Below are 20,648 nucleotides of genomic sequence, written 5' to 3'. Positions count from 1 at the left end.
GGGTGGGCGCCACTACCAAGAAGGCCCTCTGCCTGGTTCCCTGTAACCTCACCTCTCACAGTGAGGGAACCGCCAGAAGGCCCTCGGCGCTGGATCTCAGTGTCTATGCTGAACGATGGGGGTGGAGACGCTCCTTCAGGTATACAGGACCGAGGTATACAGGACATATAGGCCTTATGGGTGGTGGCTCCTGGTTGTAGAATGCTCTTCCCAGAGTGATGTGCCTGGAACCATCATTGGGAACTAAGTAAAGACGTTCCTCTTCACCTAGGCATTTGGCTCTTTATTGGAATAATATGGTTTGAAGATGCCCTAGCCTGTATTGGTGTTCATCTTTTAGTAGGGTGGGATAGAATTTGTTCTCTCTTTTTTTGCCACTTCAGGTTGAACACTTTTAGTCAGTGAATTTTCTTTTATCTTTTGGTTAAAAGATAAAATATAGACTCAGGAGTCAGCAAACTTTTTCAGCAGGGGGCCGGTCCACTGTCCCTCAGACCTTGTGGGGGGCCGGATTATATTTTGAAAGGGGGGGAGAGAATGAATTCCTATGCCCCACATACAACCCAGTGATGCATTTTAAATAAAAGGACACATTCTACTCATGTAAAAACATGCTGATTCCTGGACCGTCTGTGGACCAGATTTAGAAGGTGATTGGGCTGGATCCGGCCCACCGGCCTTAGTTTGCCTACGTATGACAGCACAGAACTAAAAGGTGTGGTGAGACTCCAGTTCTTTGTTGTTTCCTCTGCTAAGAAGTTCATCAAAGTCTTAGCCATTTAGGAGCAGAGACGCTCCAAGAGTGGGTGTGGAATTACCTTTCTTTAACTCCATGGATGGGATTTTCTAAGCCTTCTTCCCCCTCTCGTGGCTCCAGATCCCCATGTCTGTCCTGGAGATTAGTTCTACACAACATCCCGTCAAAGCTGGACTCTCAGACGCTTTCATGATTCGTAACTCCTCCCCTGGCGTGCCTGGTGAGTCTGGACTATTTGGAAGAGGAGAAGGATGGGAGTGGATCCCTAGACAGGTAGACTTATTGGCTGGAGAGCTCCAAGTTCAGAGGACCAGTTGCTGAAGAGCCACAGAGGGTGATAGCTATTGTCCTCCTGTCCTGCTCATGGGCTTCCCATAAGCATCTGCTTGGCCACTGTGGGAAAGAGGATGCTTGACTAGATAGATCATTGCTCTCCTCCAGCAGGGCTCATCTGAGGTTCCTCTGAGGTTCTTCTGATGGGTTCTTCTCTTAGACAGACAGTGCCAGGGCTGAGTGACATGCCTACCACCATAAGCCAACAACCTCCAGCCATATTCTCCTACCCCTTGTGCAGTAAGCAAAAGGGAATATGCATTCCAAAGAAGAGAGCTCAACTGGCTATTGGCCAAGTAAATACCGTATTTTTCGCTCCAAAAGATGCACCTGCCCATAAGACGCACCTAGTTTTTAGAGGAGGAAAACAAGAAAAAAAATATTCTGAATGAAACAGTGGGTGTATGATTTTTGTGGTTCGTACTGTGGCCACAGACAGTGAGTTTAGGGTAGCCCAATGCAAAAATCCTGAGGATCTATGTGGATCCATGCTTTGTAACCACGTTTTTGCACCATTGCGGCCCCACGCAACAGTGGGTGCATGATTTTTTGGGTGCAGGCTGTAGCCATGAAAAATTCGGCTCCAGGGACCACACATTTGTTCCATAAGACGCACAGACATTTCCCCTTACTTTTTAGGAAGAAAAAAGTGTGTCTTATGGAGCGAAAAATACGGTAAATACCCAAAGAAGGGAGGAGCTGGATTCTACATTGTCCAGGGATCTCCTGCTATATAGGGAGTTGGGGTCCAACAAGCTTTCTTCCAGCCCCTAAAATGCCAGAGGTGCTCCAAAACTGCTCACGAGCTATACCATCATATTTAACCGTGCAGAGATATGCATGACTGCAATATGAGACTGCGCCCCACAAGACAGAGGGCAGAGACCCGCTTTAATTGAATACTCCCATCTTTGTCTTTTTTTCAGAAGCTCACCGTCGGACCATCTATGAATATCACCGAGTGGAGCTGGACACCAGCAAGATCACTAGCGCATCGGCTGTGGAGTTTGTGCCCTTGCCCAGTGAGTCGGAAGCGCATTATGAAGCATGCCTCTAGCACACAGAGTCTCAAGCACTGTTGTCATGAGTTAGATAAGGATGTATGTGAGGAAAGCCTTCCTGGGCGTAAAGATGACAATACGAAGATGCATTTAGCAGGGGGTTTTGAAGAGAAGGGAGCTGTTCATATTCCTTCTTTGTGACTAAGGGCATCCCTCAGTTTGCTCTTGCCTTCTCCCACTTCCCCACTTGCAACCATAGCTGAGTGTAGCGGAAAGCCTTGAATTTGAGGGAGACAGCTGGAAATGTGTGCATAGATTCTCCTCCCTGCTGAAGTCTTGCAGCCTAACTCCACATTAAGTTAGTGTTGTGGCTTGTAGCCACATTGGAGGATTTTTTATTAAAAAAAAAATCCGCTCTCCATCAAAGGAGACCATGCTGAGCTGCATGGACACAAGAAGGGAAGGAGATGCTCCATACTGACTCAGACCGCTGCACTGAGTGGACGCAGCTGTCCAGGTGTCCAGGGACACGGGTGGCACTGTGGTCTAAACCGCTGAGCCTCTTGGGCTTGCCGATCGGAAGGTCGGCGGTTCAAATCCCTGCAACGGGGTGAGCTCCCGTTGCTCTGTCCCAGCTCCTGCCAACCTAGCAGTTCGAAAGCACGCCAGTGCAAGTAGATAAGCAGGTACCGCTGTGGCAGGAAAGTAAATGGCGTTTCCGTGCGCTGTGGTTTCCGTCACGGTGTCCCGTTGCGCCAGAAGCTGGCCACATGACCCGGAAAGCTGTCTGTGGACAAACGCCAGCTCCCTCGGCCTAAAAGCGAGATGAGCGCCGCAACCCCATAGTCGCCTGTGAGTGGACTTAACCATCCAGGGTTCCTTTACCTTTTACCTTTACAGGCAAGAGGCTTCTGCAGTTGTACCTGAAGATGCCGGGGACTGATCTTGGGTCCTTCTGCACTCAAAACATGTGATCTGCCACTGAGCTATGGGAGATCTTCCCTGATCTGACTCAGCATGTGGCAACTCCAGACGTTGGCCAGACGAATGTGACAGGGAGACCAAAGTGGGGGCTGACTGCAGGGTGGATTTTTGACAAGGGTCACATCCACATCATACATTTAAAACACATGGCTCCACTTCTCTAAAGAATCCTGGGCAGTGTAGTTCACCTCTCACAGAACTATTATTCCCAGCACTCTTAACAAGCTACAACTCCCAGCATTGTGTGTGGGGGTTTTTTTGGGGGGGGGAGCCATGCACTTTAAATGTATTACGTGGGTGTGACCAGAGGCTTCTGGTTGTTTGTCACTGCTTTGCAGACATTAAAAAACTGGAAGCTAGCTAGGATGCAAGATCCCATTGATTAAAGCACCCCAACAATTATGTATTCAACCAACAGCTGTTTTTTTGTTTATTTTATTTTTAAAAAGACACATTCTCTAACATCTCAGTGGCTTTTCGTGGACTTAGTTTATTGTAACCCCATTTGTGACGAAGAAGGGGTAGAATGAAAAATGAAATGAAAAAGTAAAAAGGGGAAATACTAATACTAATAATAATAATAATAACCCACTAAGCACTCTTCGCAGCAGCACGTTCTGTACCTTCCACTCCTTGAGATGCATCACAAAGGAGATGGTTAAAGAGATAGCATTTAGCCCACGAGGACAATGCCAGGGAAAACAAAAACGTCCTGCTTGCCTCCATAAATACCCAGTGGAGGATAAACCTGTCCGGGAAATGCCAAGGTTATGCGCTTAAGCCATATCTGTTGGGTGTTTTATGACAACCCAAACAGCAGGCTCAGTCTGCTGCAGCACAGGCTATAAATAAGCACTCGGAAATGGTGTAAAAAAAGGGGGGGGGAGAAGAAAATAAGCCGTTGTTGTGTTAAAAAACAACAACACACACACACACGTCTTTTATGACCACTTTGGAATGAACACCAAAAATCAGATGAAAAGAGTCTATGGCACGGATGTGGCCCCCAGGCCTCTCTGTGGCCCTCAGATCTCCCTTCAGGGCACTCCCTTCACTGGCCCTGCTTCACACTTCAGGTCTTTTCATCCAGCTGGAATTGCGTGTTTGAACTTGGATAATGACTCTCTGGTTGCCTGGTTGCAGGGCAGAGAGCTCTGCGCGTAGAAACTAGTCTCCTGTACAAGGGTAAAAAAAAATATTGGCTGGTCCACCTGCTTTTAACTCTTGCCCCACCCTGATTTAAATCAGAGTCTCTATCTGTAAATTTGCACATAAACCTATAAGTTAGCATATGCAAATTTTCATGGAGATATGTACTGCAATTTCCCCTTTCTTTCTTTCTTTCGGCAATGTTTAAGTAGCCTATACTGCTACTACTATGATGAAGTGTTAAAGGTATTCCAAAGGAATGCATGACAGCAGAAAAGAGTCCTAATGAGCTCTAGTGGCAGGGAGTACCGCTGACCCTGAAATATATTTTTTAAAAAGCGTGGATATGTAAACTTGTAACTATTAAAAATGGAACGGGGGAAACGATTTTCCTACATGTTGCATTTCATACCCCACCTTACGTCCAGAGAGCTCTAAACTAGGCACCCCCAACCTTTGGTCCTCTAGAGGTTTTGGACTACAATTCCCATCATCCCTGACCACTGGTCCTGTTAGCTAGGGATCATGGGAATTGTAGGCCAATAAGTCTGGAGGACCACAAGTTGGGGATGCCTGCTCTAGACGGTATACGTCTTTCTCACCGCCTCCACAATAACCACACAAAAACCAGTTTTTTTCATATACATAAAACAAAAAGTTGTCGCAGTGGGTCCGCTAGGTATTTGTAGGTGGCAGTGTGTTTTAGATGGCAAGGCACATCACGTCAAAATGTGTTAAAAGCCACAGAACTGGCAAAATTGACATATAAGCTATGGGACAAGGATAACTGTGACTTCAAAGATGAATAGGAACCCTTTACAAAGTATTTGAAGACGCAACAAAGCGAACTGGACTCCTTGGCTGGCTTTGAATAAACATTCACAAACTTTTTATTGATGATAATCAGCTAAATAGTTTGAGGATCTATATAACTGTGTAACATGCAGAAAACAGTATTCTTACAGAAATCAGAGACTGGAACTGAGGGAAGCCAGGGTGGGTGGATGGGTGAATTTTGTGTGGGAGGAGGGAGAAAAAATGAGGGGAGGGGATAAGGATGATATGTTTCTGGATAATATGTTTTGTTTTAATTTTGAATAAAAAAAAGTTTTTTAAAAAAAATGTGTTAAAAGCCAACATCCCTACTACATTTGGGAGCCCTCCTGCGCATTACGCTGAGCAGGGCCCCAGACCTCTGCCCCACAAATCCTGCCTTGATGGCACCACTAAGCTGTCCAAGCCTTCCCTGCGCACTCCCAGTTTGGCCTTAAGAGCTGAGACGGAATGGAAGTCATGTTGAGACACTTGCCGGAAAATTCCGGATCCAAGCACAAGCAAGGGGTGATCGATGAAATCAGCATGAAACTATTTTCTTCGGTGACATGCCGAATGCTTCTCCCTGAGGGAAAAAGGCTTGTTAAAATCCGCTGCCAACACAATGGAAGGAGATTGGGATACATCCCCCATGCTCCTGTTTTGCTGTTATGAATAGAATCACAAGTGCTTCCAGCTTTTTGCTGCGACTCTGAGAGATTGCTCCGTACCACTTTGTTCCAAGAAAAGAGGAACAAAAGGTTTTTTACTTTTAAGTTGGGAAACATCTCAGCTTTCCCTCATTTCTCTTGAATTCTGGGAGGGTGTCCCCAGCCAAGACCTTGAGAGTAGGGTCAGATTTGCAGGGTGGGGTGAGGAAAATGGTTTCAGATTAACACACAAACTTTCTCAGCAGTCAAGCAAAGAGGTTTCGGCACAGAGTGGCCACTTAGCACCAAGAAAGAGGGGCGGATTTGCATAAAAATTGCACGCACTAACTTTTTTTATTGCACATTATATGCCAGCTTCCCCCCACCCCAAGAGCTCAAAGTGCCAGACATAATTATCTCCCCCTCCTCATTTAATCCTTCACAACAACCCTGTGTGGTAGGTTAGGCTGAGAGACAGTCACTGGCCCAAAGTCACCCAGTCAGCTTCGTGGCTGAGTGGGAATTTGAACCCTGGTCTCCCAGGTAGCTGACGCGGGTGGCGCTGTAGGTTAATCCACAGAGCCTAGGACTTGCCGATCAGAAGGTCGGCGGTTCGAATCCCCTCGACGGGGTGAGCTCCCGTTGCTCGGTCCCTGCTCCTCCCAACCTAGCAGTTTGAAAGCACGTCAAAGTGCAAGTAGATAAATAGGTGGAAAGGTAAACGGCGTTTCCGTGCACTGCTCTGGTTCGCCAGAAGCGGCTTAGTCATGCTGGCCACATGACCTGGAGGCTTTACGCCGGCTCCCTCGGCCAGTAAAGCGAGATGAGCGCTGCAACCCCAGAGTCATCTGCGACTGGACCTAATGTTCAGGGGTCCCTTTACCTTTTTTACTCCCAGGTAGCCAGCCATCCAACACTCAGAAAGCACATCTTCCAGGCTGGCTTCTGCGTTGGCTCCTCTCATTTTGGAAAGAAAGTTTTGGAGCTCTCATGCTTTTCCTCTTTCCCTTTGCAGCTTGCCTCCAGCACCAGAGCTGTGAAGTTTGCACCACATCTGACCTAACCTTCAACTGCAGCTGGTGTCATGTCCTGCAGAGGTAAGGCACACAAATGTGGGAAGGGATGCACATTCGCACCTCGAGAGTCAAATTAGCTCCCTCTAGTCTCATCCTATTTATGGTGCATTTATGGTGCAGCTAGGTAATTTTAGACCCTGGGACTTAATGATCTCGGGGTGGGAAGAACCCTCTTTAGATGGCAATGTCCCTTACTTCAAAATGTAGCAAGGCATCCCTATGGGAACTCATTCGACTGAGCGGCCGATTTGTATTTCTGCCCCAAAGTCCTGCCTTGATTGCCCTGCACCACACTTATTTAGGACTATGACAGAATAAAGATGTAGCAAATATTTTTTCGTGGGGAGGGCGGTTCAATTACAAGCTTTTTTGAAAGCAAGTTTAGGAAAGTATGCACTGGCTACCAGTTAGTTTCCGGGCCCAATTCAAAGTGCTGTTTTTGACCTATAAAGCCTTAAACGGCTCAGGACCGTAATACCTCAAGGACTGCCTCTTTCCATATGAACCTACCCAGACCAAGGTCATCTTCTGAGGCCCTCCTTCGTGTCCCTCCTCCTCGAGAGGTCCGGAGGGTGGCAACACGAGAACGGGGCCTTCTCTGCAGTGGCTCCCAGTCTGTGGAATGCTCTCCTCAGAGAAGTTTGCCTGGCGCCTTCATTACACACCTTTAGGCACCAGGCAAAAACATTCCTTTCCAACCAGGCGTTTGGTTGATCTGATCTACATCCTATGCCCTTTTAAATTGTGTTTTTTGTGGGAGGGGGTGGTATTGGGCTGTTGTTTTTATTTTTATTAGGTATTTTGTGGTTTTATATCTTGATTTTATTCTGTGAACCACCCTGAGACCCCCGGATATAGAGCGGTATATAAATTTAATAAAGAAGGAGGAGGAGGAGAATAATTCTAGCGGCTTCATGACTTAGCTGAATGGGGTGTCCTGTTTGCAGAGCAAACAACAGGCAGACTTTGTGGGAAGTGCCATGAGAAATGGGGAGTTAATCCACTCCTGCTCACAGTGCCCAGAACCAGTGTTGTAACCAGATGCAAAGAAGGATAGTTCGACTGGGATGGAGGATGGCTTTGCTTTATTTAAATGAAGCCTTGGCTTTTGCTTTATTTTGATTCCTTGTGGGACATCCACTGACAAATGTCATTATAAATGAACAGTATTTGAGAATTCTGCATATGCACTAAGGTGGTAAAGCATCATGCTACTGTGAATTTATAGCTTGTTGCTCACCACTGACTTGGGAGGATCTTAGCTGGCACACATCTGTCTCAGGAGACAGTGGAGGGGTGTGCCTTTGGGGGTGAGGTAAAACTGTCGGGCACCTGCTGTGGCTGTAGAGACATGTTTCGTTACAATTGGGTCAGATGAAGGTGTCCAGTTGTGCTGCTGCAGATGCACCATGGTGTTGCTTCTCTCTGTGGTTGTCATTTCTCCTCTGGTCACTGCAGTGGATGCATGGTCTGTAAGTCTGTCTATCTGTCTCCAGGCACTGCGGTTGTCTGCAGAGGGATTCCTACATGGCGGGGTTGATGATGTTGCCTGCCTTCATGTCATATTTGCAGTTTGCTATTTGCCTGCAGAGGGACACGGGTGGCGCTGTGGGTTAAACCACAGAGCCTAGGACTTGCCAATCAGAAAGTCGGGGGTTCGAATCTCCACGACGGGGTGAGCTCCCGTTGCTCGGTCCCTGCTCCTGCCAACCTAGCAGTTCGAAAGCACGCCAGTGCAAGTAGATAAATAGGTACTGCTCCGGCGGGAAGGTAAACGGCGTTTCCGTGTGCTGCTCTGGTTCGCCAGAGGTGGCTTAGTCATGCTGGCCACATGACCCGGAAGCTGTACGCCGGCTCCGTCGGCCAAGAAAGTGAGATGAGCGCCGCAACCCCAGAGTCGGCCACGACTGGACCTAATGGTCAGGGGTCCCTTTACCTTTACCTATTTGCCTGCAGTATGTTGGGCAAGATGGAGGGCACAAGGAGGAGGGGATGACAGAGGACGAGATGGTTGGATAGTGTTCTCGAAGCTACCAGCATGAGTTTGACCAAACTGCGGGAAGCAGTGGAAGACAGGAGTGCCTGGCGTGCTCTGGTCCATGGGATCACGAAGAGTCAGACACGACTAAACGACTAAACAACAACAACAACAACAACAACAACATTTGCCTGCAGCTTAGCCTGCCCAAAGCGCCCCAATATTTGATATGTGACCAGCTGCCCAAGATGTGTGGCTAGTCTTTACAGTTTGAGTCTTTGTTTTTTATTTTTTTTAATTGTTTTTATTTTTTTACCAACAACCAAAACACAAACAGTGAAAACAAACAGTGAAAACCCCCAGGCGGCTGATACATGGGGTATACATAATCAATAATAACATATTCAAATCAACCATATGTACAATTCTATATACCTTAACACTCCTCCCTCCACAAGCTTTATTTAACTTTTAACATTTTAATTGCCCCAAACTGTTCAAACCTGCCCAGTTTGAGTCTTTAATATCCAAGATGACTTGCAATATGATTTGCAGTACAGTCGTACCTTGGAAGTCGAACGGAATCCGTTCCGGAAGTCTGTTCGACTTCCAAAACGTTCGGAAACCAACAAGCTGCATTTTGGGGGGCGCTGCCTTACTGTGCACCCCGTGTACTGAAATCCAAAATCAGCCTATGCAGATGCAAACGGGATGCGGTTTCCCAAGTTTTCCATCTCTCTTGAAGAGTAAGGTTAAGCTGTTCTCCAGCAGAGACAGAAAATCCCATCAGCAAGAAGGAACATTTCAGAGTCTTCCGGCCCAGCTGTGTTGGCATGGAGTCGCCCAGTTCCTCAGGGAAAGCCCTTTTGGTCTCCCTGCTTGTTACATTCGCTTGTTCGTGTATCTGGTACAGTACACCCATCTAGGGATTCCGATTATAAAACCATATACTTAAAAATAACCTAGCCCTCCCACACAGAATTGAGGCCAGATGCTCCTCTTGCTAGCTTTCTACTGCTAGTTCTGTAGGCATTTTGAAGGGAGCGCACTCCTTACAGAGAACAGGAGGCCATAAAAGCCGCAAAATGCTTTAGCAACCTAAGGAGCCTGGGTGGTGGTGTGTTTAGGGGAAGGGACTAGTCTGTGTTCCTTAATATCTCCAGGAAGCGATATTTTTATGGATACTTGAAAGAAGCCTTGATTGCTAACCCATAGAAACACAGGAAGCTGTGTTCTACACAAACTGGCAGAGACTCTCTCGAAGGCCTACCTAGGGATGCTGAAGATTCAACCTGGGATTTTCTGCATGTAAACCTGACGTTCTACCACTGAGCTATGGTGCATCTAACTTGAAAAATAGTTAATTTGTATATATTTCTAGTTCTGGTGAAATGGGTAAGGTTCCATAAGTGCATGTCTTTGCATGAGAAGATTCTTGCATATCTCAGGCCTGGTTTCTTCCTAGCATAGGAGCCAACTCCTAGGGGCCGAGGGAGTCTTTGCCTCCCCCATAAAATATTTGAGGGCCCCCCACAAAATGGTGTGTGTGACCACATCATGTGATCAGCTATGTGGGGTGTGGCTTACCTATTGTTGTTGTTGTTGTTGTTTAGTCGTGTCCGACTCTTCGTGACCCCATGGACCAGAGCACGCCAGGCACTCCTGTCTTCCACTGCCTCCCGCAGTTTGGTCAAACTCATGCTGGTAGCTTCGAGAACACTGTCCAGCCATCTCATCCTCTGTCGTCCCCTTCTCCTTGTGCCCTCCATCTTTCCCAGCATCAGGGTCTTTTCCAGGGAGTCTTCTCTTCTCATGAGGTGGCCAAAGTATTGGAGCCTCAGCTTCAGGATCTGTCCTTCCAGTGAGCACTCAGGGCTGATTTCCTTCAGAATGGAGAGGTTTGATCTTCTTGCAGTCCATGGGACTCTCAAGAGTCTCCTCCAACACCATAATTCAAAAACATCCATTCTTCGGTGATCAGCCTTCTTTATGGTCCAGCTGTCACTTCCATACATCACTACTGGGAAAACCATAGCTTTAACTATACGGACCTGCCCCCCCCAAATATTTTATTCAAGTTGGCCCCCCCTGTTTCGTAGGCCAAACCACTCACATTCAAATCCTGTGGTGGCGCCTTGCCCAAATGACAGCTATCAGGTACCGAACGTTTTGCATCTCCCATGGGGAACAAAACACTGTCTTCCTCCTGCATTGTGTGCCGTTCTTCTGCATTTCTACCTTTTGCTAAAGCAACATATGTGCAGGGAAGCAAAAAGATACCAGATCGTCCCAATACACACAACACACACTTATTCCTTGGGAAAGCCATGGCAGTGAAAATGTCACCAAGCAGGTCTATATTTGTAGGTTAGATGCATACTTGGTTACACGCTTCTCTTTTCTGTAGGTGTTCCAGTGGGTTTGACCGACACCGTGAAGAGTGGTTGGAGTATGGCTGTGACCAAGAGGTAAAGTTATGGTCAAAGCACTTAAAAGTATGAACGTATGCAACCCTGGCTCAGTGCTCAACCAGTGTCTCCCACCTCTGAGTTTCAAACTATTGATACCCCCATTTCCTAAGAGGCTGAAAGTCCTAGCTGGGCAATCTTTTTTCAGCCAAAGGGCTGCATTCCACTTCTACATAGCCATAACATTCATTATAATGGTGGAATGAGATTCAGTCGATTCGCCCTTATTAACACAGGGCCGTGAGCCGTAATAATAACCCAAAGTGTTTGCAGATTAAAGAAAAGAAAGAACACAAGGGCGCCTGCAAAATTTTGCAGCAAAGTGTTCTGCTCACATTCTGTTCCTGCTTCCACACAGTTTTCCATGTTTTCCTGCCAACAATCCGTCAGCATTCCATGCTCGCTGAGCATGTTCAGTCCTCATTGGGTTGTTTTGGGAGCTTGCCCCCCCCACCTGACCCCAAACCATTCCTAAATATTTTTAGGAAATACCTCCCCTTGCACATGGGAACATATGCAGAGAGAGAGGGATCAACGATGTCCACAGTGTTGGGAGTAAAGAATGAAAACAAAAGCACAGGCAAAATTATGGCAATGAAGCTTAGTGCAAAAAAACAGAACACAGGAAAGGAGATGGTTGGATGGATAAGTGTTTAGTGGTGTCCAAACTTTTTTCAAAGAGGGCCAGATTTGATGAAGTGAAGGGCTGTGGGGGCCGACCAAAGAGTCAACCAAAGTTGTTGAGGTTTTTTTAGGATTTTACCCCAGGAATAAACTGCCACAGGGGCTGAATTAAACCGACTAGCGGGCCGGATTACACCCCCAAAACGGACTTTGGACATGCACTTTCAAAAAATGGCAGCCAAGCAATTCTAACTGATAGGGATGGGTGAATCTGCCCATTTTAGTGTCTCTCCATTTCTCATGGTTCTGTTCTTAAGAACAATCTTTGCATCGGTTTAAGATTATTATTTTTAAGCTTAAAACAGAGTTGGTGGACATTCTGTAGCCTCCTTCTGAAATCCTCTTAACTTTTCAGACCAGAAATATTCCAAGGGTTGGTTGGTTAGTTGTTGTTGTTTTGTTGAGCTTTTTGCTGAGCTATTGTGCAAGAGTACCCCTCCGTAAAGCGGTGTTGTAATGTGGCAACACTGAGGAAGCATTGCAGAATAACTAATAAAACTGAAAGATGTGCGTATGGGGCCAGTATAAATAAGTCTGCCACTAATGCACTATGATTGCGTCAATGGCATGTGGCAGAATACATCCACAAAGAAGCACCACCACCACCAGAATGACTGGTTTGGGCTTGTCGTTTTAGTTAGAAGAGAAGACCTGTGCCGACTTTGAAGACGATGAACATTACTACTCAACACCTCCCAGCGACAGTCCCTTCACACCACTCAGAGAAGACATCACCACTTCTTCTTCCCACTTTGTCGACAGCCTAACTACAGAAGGTACCAGCCAGGGTCAAATGCTATGGTTGGAGTGGGAAAGGGAGGCCTCAGGAAGATGTTCCCCCCTGTGTTTCCCAAACTTGGGTCTCCAGCTGTTTCTGAACTACAATTCCCATCATCCCTAGCTAGCAAGACCAGTGGTCAGGGATGATGGGAATTGTAGTCTGAAAAAACAGTTGGAGACCAAGTTTAGGAAACCCTGCTGTGGATTATTGTGTATTCTCTCAGATCCATGAACAAGTTTAGTTAATTTTCAGCACCTTGAGAAAACCAAATTTGCTTGAGGTGAGCAGTAATAGCTAAACTAATCAGTTAGAAGTTGATCTAGGCTTTTCACACAGTTATGAATTAGAATTGCATCGGCTGTACATGTGCAAACACAGTTTGAAAGTCCCATTGCGCTGAATGTCTAAATTTAACATTTGGATGAGTGGGAAAAGACTGATAGAAAAGTGTGGTCTTCTTGCTCCAAGCCCTCATTTTAGGTTGGCTGGAGGCATCGCTTCCAGAGAGAGACCAGAGACCTTTCGTTTTTGAAATTAACTTGTGGAGATCAGTGTGTCATGGTGACTGCGTAAAACAGAACATCACCCCAGACTAATTAAGTTTCCTCCAGTATGAGAAATTATGTCATATTCCCCAGGATCTTGTGCATAATATGCCTAGGTTAGTATCAAAACCACTATTCCCCTCTGTGGTTAGCAGCAGGTACCAGTTCAATTTTGCTGTTTAATAGTCCCTGTCGCAAGCTGCTAATTAAAATAAATAGAAAAGAACATTAGTAGTTGCCCTTCAGCAGTGAAGGAAGGAGAGGAAAGAATTCTTTTGTGACTGAGTTGACTTTGAAAAGAGCTAATAAAATATGAGGGAAGAGCCACGCTGATGGTTTCCAGTTGACTTTTTGATTCCGGGCAGGGAAATATTTTTATTTTTATAACAGCGTATTAAAGCACGTTGTTAATTTCTTAGCTTGGTTTGAGACAAAACAAATGCACACACAACAGCCATCACCATGGTACTGGGCCTCAAATCTCCCTGGGACTCTTACCCTCTGAAAAGGCATCCAAACTGCACTCGTGAGGTTATCAAAAAAGATGATAACATATGTATGTATGATGGTGTGAGACTGATAAAATGATGAAACTTGTACGTTTATAATAGGAATGTTTTTCTGGTGGTGAAATTGAAACATGAAATAAATCTAGGCCAGCTGCGAAGACATCATAGAAGCCTTCTTTCAATTTTTATCTTTTATCCTTACAGTCCAGCTCCTTGGAGCCAGCTAATGGAGATAATATTTATGAATGTGGCTGACATCCTAGTTATTTGGATGCCATTTGTGCCTTCCCCTCTTGCCTATAAAAGCAGAGCCCAAATAATTTCTTCCAGGGGGTGCTGTTAAGTGACAAGAGGAGAGAAGATGTTTCCTTCTTTCTTACTCATTCCTTCCAAAGAAGCAGAGCAGTGGTAAAACAGGAAAGAGAGTTATGTCCTTACTCAAATGACCTCTCCAAGTAAACGCTTCATGCTTTTCTGAATAAGCTGTGTAAGCAGACAAGTGGATGAGCAGATGGTCTTGCTTGAAATCCTGTCTTCACAAGCATATGAGAGAGAGAGAGAGAGAGTTTGGTTTTTTAAAAAGTATTATTCTTTGGAATAATACTAATCTTTTATAACATGCAGATAGTGCTAATTCCATACAGTGGTACCTCGGGTTACATACGCTTCAGGTTACATATGCTTCAGGTTACAGACTCCGCTAACCCAGAAATAGTGCTTCAGGTTAAGAACTTTGCTTCAGGATGAGAACAGAAATTGTGCTCTGGTGGCGCAGCGGCAGCAGGAGGCCCCATGAGCTAAAGTGGTGCTTCAGGTTAAGAACAGTTTCAGGTTAAGAATGGACCTCCGGAACGAATTAAGTACTTAACCCGAGGTACCACTGTATAGGGATATAAAGGTAAAGGTAAAGGGACCCCTGACCATTAGGTCCAGTCGTGACCGACTCTGGGGTTGCGGCACTCATCTCGCTTTATTGGCTGAGGGAGCCGGCGTAAAAGCTTCCGGGTCATGTGGCCAGCATGTCTAAGCCGCTTCTGGCGAACCAGAGCAGTGCACGGAAACGCTGTTTACCTTCCCGCTGGAGCAGTACCTATTTATCTACTTGTAGTTTGTGCTTTCGAACTGCTAGGTTGTGGCAGGAGTAGGGACCGAGCAACGGGAGTTCCCCCGTTGCGGGGATTCGAACCGCCAACCTTCTGATCAGCAAGCCCTTGGCTCTGTGGCTTAGACCACAGCGCCACCCGCGTCCCTTATATAGGAATATAAGAAACTGTTAAGTGTGGGGCCAGCCCTACCATTAGACAGAGTGAGATGACTGCCTCATGCAGCAGATGCTGGGATGTTGCAGTGGTAGCCCCCTGGCTGTTTCTCCTGATTCTTCTGGCTATACCCTTCTGTTGGAGAGGACAGAGCTGGGCATATCATATGGCCTGGCCTACATCCCTGTAACTAGCCAACTGCTCTCAAGTGTGGCAAAGGATTCTTTCCTGGTGCTGGTATTGAAATAAGATTCAGCCACCAGCCCAGTCAACTTCTGTACGTGGAAAGGTATAGAGAGTTGGAAGGGACCACAGTTGCTATTCCCTACCTGCATAAAGCAGAATAGCAACCACTGGATGCTCTTAAATGGATGCTTCCACATCTGGAAGCAACAAAGTGCCCCTTGTAATTTTTAACCATTCATTCATTCATTCATTCATTAACAAAACACATACATAGCATAACAGCAATAACAAGCAAAATATCGAGCAGTTAGATGGATGGAGCAATTAAATGCCACAATTAAAAACAAACAAACCACAGTCCTCCACAGCCAGGCCTATAAGCCATTTATTAATTCAATACCACATTTAAACCATGATGTTTTTGGAAAGTACCTTGTTTTCAGGATTACCAGCCAGACTTAGGAATCTGAACACCCCAAACCAGCCTACAGTGGCAAGACTTTGCCAAAAAAGACTTTGCCAAACCAGCCTACAGTGGTACCTTGGGTTAAGAACTTGATTCGTTCTGGAGGTCCATTATTAACCTGAAACTGTTCTTAACCTGAAGTACCACTTTAGCTAATGGGGCCTCCCACTGCTGCCGGAGCATGATTTCTGTTCTCATCCTGAAGCAAAGTTCTTAACCCGAGGTACTATTTCTGGGTTAGCGGAGACTGTAACCAGAAGCATCTGTAACCCGAGGTTCCACTGTATATCCTCTTTTTCTTATTGTTTTTGTTTTCTTATAGATGATACGAAGTTGAACCAAAATCCAGAAGACGGTAAGTGCCTAATTATTTCTTGGCCTAGTGGATATGCAAATATGTGGGAATGTCCATGTTCTGGGGATGTGAGGTGTGCCCTGAACTGCTGTTTCACCTGGGATGACCATATGACTAAAGGTAAAGGTAAAGGACCCCTGGACAGTTAAGTCCACTCAAAGGTGACTATGGGGTTGAGGCACTCATCTCACTTTCAGGCCGAGGGAGCCAGTGTTTGTCCACAGATAGCTTTCTGGGTCATGTGGCAGCAGGACTAAACCACTTCTGGCGCAACGGGACACTGTGATGGAAACCAAAGCGCACGGAAACACCGTTTACCTTCCCGCCACAGCAGTACCTATTTATCTACTTGCACTGGTGTGCTTTCGAACTGCTAGGTTGGCAGGAGCTGGGACAGAGCAACGGGAGCTCTATGACTATAGCCCTGTGAAGGAAGCCACAGGTCCAAATAGTTGAATCCCCCCCCCACTGCCATATTCCTAAAACCTGGCATTCATTTGGTGAATATTTCTATGCACAACTATGGAGGAAGAAAGTATCAAAAGTGTCTTTTTATTTCTTTTTTATACTTTTCAGATTTATACATTTCACCGATTTTACAATCATTTTGACATTTCAAAACTTGACTTCCTTCCCCCTCTTTCTTTGGTTCCTTAAATTTATTTTTAATATCTTCTGCATATCCTAATTAACTTAATTTGCTCACTTATTCATCTTCTTTAAATATATACTCTTATGAAACTGCAGGTTATTACAATGATCCTGCCATTGTTTTTATCTGTTTACAATTTATCTGTAAATATTCAGAAAACCATTTCCATTCTCTTATAAAGATTTTGTTATCTTGATGTCTTATTCTTCCAGTAAGTTTCGCCATTTCTGCATATTCCATAAGTTTTTGTATCCATTCAAGTATCAAAAGTATCAAATTCACAATATCCTTATTGCATTATTGTGACTTTTATAACGTTTGTTATTTATTTTATTATTATTTCTTTTTGTCATTGTTTTTATGTTGTTTTTTAAATGTGATGTTATTTCTGCCCTGGGACTTGTTTGCCAAAGGGTGGATTATAAATAAGGAAAGCAGATAACTACCGTATTTTTCGCCCTATAGGACGCACTTTTCCCCCTCCAAAAATGAAGGGGAAATGTGTGTGCGTCCTATGGGGTGAATGCAGGCTTTCGCTGAAGCCTGGAGGGCGAGAGGGGTCAGTGCGCACCGACCCCTCTCACTCTCCAGGCTTCAGGAAGCTCTGCGCAACCCTCAGGAGACCGGCTCCCGATGGCTGCGCAGAGCTGCCTGCAGTCCCGGGCTCAGCGCAGCTCTGTGCGGCCATCGGGAGCAGGGCGCAAAGTCGCGCCCGGCTCCCGATGGCTGCGCAGAGCTGCCTGCAGTCCCGGGCTCAGCGCAGCTCTGCGCGGCCATCGGGAGCGGGGCACGAAGTCCCGCCCGGCTCCCGATGGCTGCGCAGAGCTGCCTGCAGTCCTGGGCTCAGCGCAGCTCTGCGCGGCCATCGGGAGCGGGGCACGAAGTCCCGCCCGGCTCCCGATGGCTGCGCAGAGCTGCCTGCAGTCTCGGGCTCAGCGCAGCTCTGCACGGCCATTGGGAGCCGGGTGTGAAGTCCCGCCCGGCTCCCGATGGCTGCGGAGAGCTGTCTCCAATCCCGGGCTCAGCGCACTTCTCCCCATCGCCAGCCCCACAAGCTGGGGGACAGCGGGGAGGCAGAGCGCACCTTCCCGCTGTTCCCCAACCTGGTTCTTCCAGCCCCGCACCTGGGGGGGAAATAATTTTTTTTCATTATTTCCCCCCAAAAAAACTAGGTGTGTCCTATGGGCCGGTGCGTCCTATGGGGCGCAAAATACGGTATATCCCCAAAAGCCAATGGCCTGGCAGGTTTACGATGTCTCTCCCACAAAAGACATGGCAAGCTGGCAGATTTATTATTTTTGGATTTATTAAGTAATTACAAAGTCTCTGCAGTCTGAGCAGTCTTTGCTCAGCCCTCATTGGGTGAACCAGTTGGCTCTGCTGGATGACATGTTCTGCGCCAGCAGGATATTCTCCACCTTTTGCTAGGCTTACATTGCTCCAATAGCTGGCTCCTCCTTCCACTCTGGGGAGATTCGGATGCAGCCAGTCCCTCCTCTTCTTCCTCTTGAGCAGAGGCTAAACATGGCCGTCCCTCTGCCCCCTGCTCTGTCGGCTCTGTGCTGCTTTGAGAATTGACAGCCAACATTCCAGAGTGAGAGGGGGTTACATCAAGTTTCTACTCCCCTCAGTCTACCCTCCCTCCTCTTCGGATTCTTTGCTGTCTGTCTGGGAGGGAACACCCCTGACGTGGCCTAGCTCCACCATATCTTGGAAGGCCTAACTTTAACTGAGCTCCACAGTGGTTTTTATTTGTTTGTTGTTTAGACGTTTAGACGTATCCGACTCTTTGTGACCCCATGGACCAGAGCACGCCAGGCACTCCTATCTTCCACTGCTTCCACTGGTTTTTTAGTCCACCCAAAAGGCTGTGGGTTAAACCACAGAGCCTAGGACTTGCCGATCAGAAGGTCGGCGGTTCGAATCCCCGTGCCGGGGTGAGCTCCCATTGCTCGCTCCCTGCTCCTGCCAACCTAGCAGTTCGAAAGCACATCAAAGTGCAAGTAGATAAATAGGTACCACTCCGGCGGGAAGGTAAATGGCGTTTCCGTGCACTGCTCTGGTTCACCAGAAGCAGCTTAGTCATGCTGGCCACATGACCCAGAAGCTGTACGCCAGCTCCCTCGGCCAATAAAGCGAGATGAGCACCGCAACCCCAGAGTCGGCCACGACTGGACCTAATGGTCAGGGGTCCCTTTACCTTTACCTAAAGGCATTGTGCTTAATGGTACCCACAAATGGTGTACCTTTCAGCCTCATTTTGATAACTGAACAAACAAAGCTCGCCTGGCTGATCCTTGTGGGTTGTTGTTTTTTTCTTTTGTTGTGGCTGTATTGGAGTAATTTGCACATTATCCCCCCAACCCTTATGAAAACCTCCCCTGAAGGTTTGAGAGACGACTTCCCTGCAAAAAAAGTAGAATCCCAGCTCCATACAGGAACCATCGTTGGAATTGTGCTGGCAGTCCTGCTCATAGCAGCCATTATTCTTGCTGGGATCTACATCAGAAGCAACCCTACATCCCACGCTGCTTTGTTCTTCATTAAGGTGAGTTTAACAGCATAGTAAGCCCCATTGAGGCTTGCTTCCAGGTGAGTGGGTGTTAGATTGCTACCCAAGAGCCACTTCTCTCTCAATACTCGAGAGGTTTGCCAGTAAAATAAAATGGTGACCCAAATCCGCCTCTTGATCCCTAGCCAAGTGTTTTCCCTGCTGCAGAGTGCAATTCTCCCTGGAGATAATCAACTTGAAAAATGGTTGGGCATTGAGAAAGAAAATGACAAACCTTTAGGTTCCCATCTCCTCGATCTTCTCTCCTGGCTGGTCTTCACCCGTTCCCTCCCTCTTTGGCACCATCTTAATTTGAAATGTTACCCCAAATAGCATCAGAATTCCCCCCCCCCAATGTTGTTTTGAAAATAAAGTTTTGAGCACCAGATTCAGTACTTGCTGAATACTGCTTCACAGATTTATATGTCCTATATTTTCCGCATTCCATTTGTGGTCCTCAGCAGCAGTTCCAATGCTCTGAAGTGTACCTAAGGCCCTATACCTGAGCAATCTTTGCAGATGCTATTCAAGAAGAAGACACTAAAATATAGAATATAAAATGGTGATGGCTTTACCTTTTGAGGCTGTCATTTTCATGATATTACTTCTACAAATATATTTATGCATCTGGCAGAATTAGAAAGGAGGAGGGGGAAGGAACTCTCCCAAATACGCACAGTATTTCTACAAAATGAATAAAACTTACTTCCGGATAATCACTGCAATCCAGAGCCCTTTATGCAGTTTGATATACACACAAAGAGCTTCTGTGTGGCCAAACTGCCCTCTTTTATTTTTATTTTTCAAGCAGAGGAGATAGTTCTCTGCAGGGCCTGTGTATGCTGCCATGTCCTTCCTTTTGATCTGTCTGGAGATCAGGAAGCTGCCTTATACCAGGCCAGCCTATTTGTCCACCCAGCCCCGAACGGATTGGCAGAGGCTTTTCTAGGGTCTCTGGTCGAAGTCCTTCTCATCACCTGCTTACCCAATCTATAAATGCAAAAGATTGAACCTAGGACTTTCTGTATGCAAAAGCATAAGTTTTGCCAGTGAACTGTGGGCCTCATCTTTAGGAAGGACAGCTCTGTGCACAACAACTCATGCACATATCAGAAATCACTAGATCGGTTTGAGAATGTATAGCAGCTTTCCCCAACCTGGGGTCCTCCATGTCAGGAACGTGGCCCCCCAGAGCGCAGGGGAAGAATTAGACTCAGAAATTGAACTAAGTGAACCAGAGATTGACTCTGCAGATGAGACCTGGCTGAAAGAGTCGAGGAAGGGCAGTTTGACCCCCTTTCCTAGGGAAGACTCTGTTAGCTCTCAAAAAGAGGGAGAGTTGGAAGACAGCCAGAGCATTGCTAGGCAATCAGCAGATAAGCAGAGGTCTGAGTCTGTGTCAAGTGGAAGTGGGGAGGGGGCAGGCCAGTCTCTTAAGTCCTTAGATCAGC

At 46.5% G+C, this 20,648-nt stretch overlaps 1 protein-coding gene across 3 annotated transcripts in view; it reads left to right on the top strand.

Annotated features, from left to right (window-relative positions):
• The window catches only part of PLXDC1 (plexin domain containing 1), a 77,273-nt gene that overhangs the window by 54,193 nt on the left and 2,432 nt on the right, over positions 1 to 20,648 (top strand). For all 3 annotated transcript variants that reach the window (XM_053361427.1, XM_053361428.1, XM_053361426.1), the window contains 7 exons: positions 878 to 977; positions 2,017 to 2,112; positions 6,703 to 6,784; positions 11,149 to 11,209; positions 12,531 to 12,669; positions 15,962 to 15,994; positions 19,034 to 19,194. In XM_053361427.1, coding sequence (XP_053217402.1) covers positions 878 to 977; positions 2,017 to 2,112; positions 6,703 to 6,784; positions 11,149 to 11,209; positions 12,531 to 12,669; positions 15,962 to 15,994; positions 19,034 to 19,194 — 672 coding nt within the window. The remainder of the gene's footprint in view (positions 1 to 877; positions 978 to 2,016; positions 2,113 to 6,702; positions 6,785 to 11,148; positions 11,210 to 12,530; positions 12,670 to 15,961; positions 15,995 to 19,033; positions 19,195 to 20,648) is intronic.

The sequence above is a fragment of the Podarcis raffonei genome, chromosome 13, assembly GCF_027172205.1.
Source record: "Podarcis raffonei isolate rPodRaf1 chromosome 13, rPodRaf1.pri, whole genome shotgun sequence".
Taxonomy (NCBI): domain Eukaryota; kingdom Metazoa; phylum Chordata; class Lepidosauria; order Squamata; family Lacertidae; genus Podarcis; species Podarcis raffonei.
This window is presented reverse-complemented; position numbering and strand designations above follow the sequence as displayed.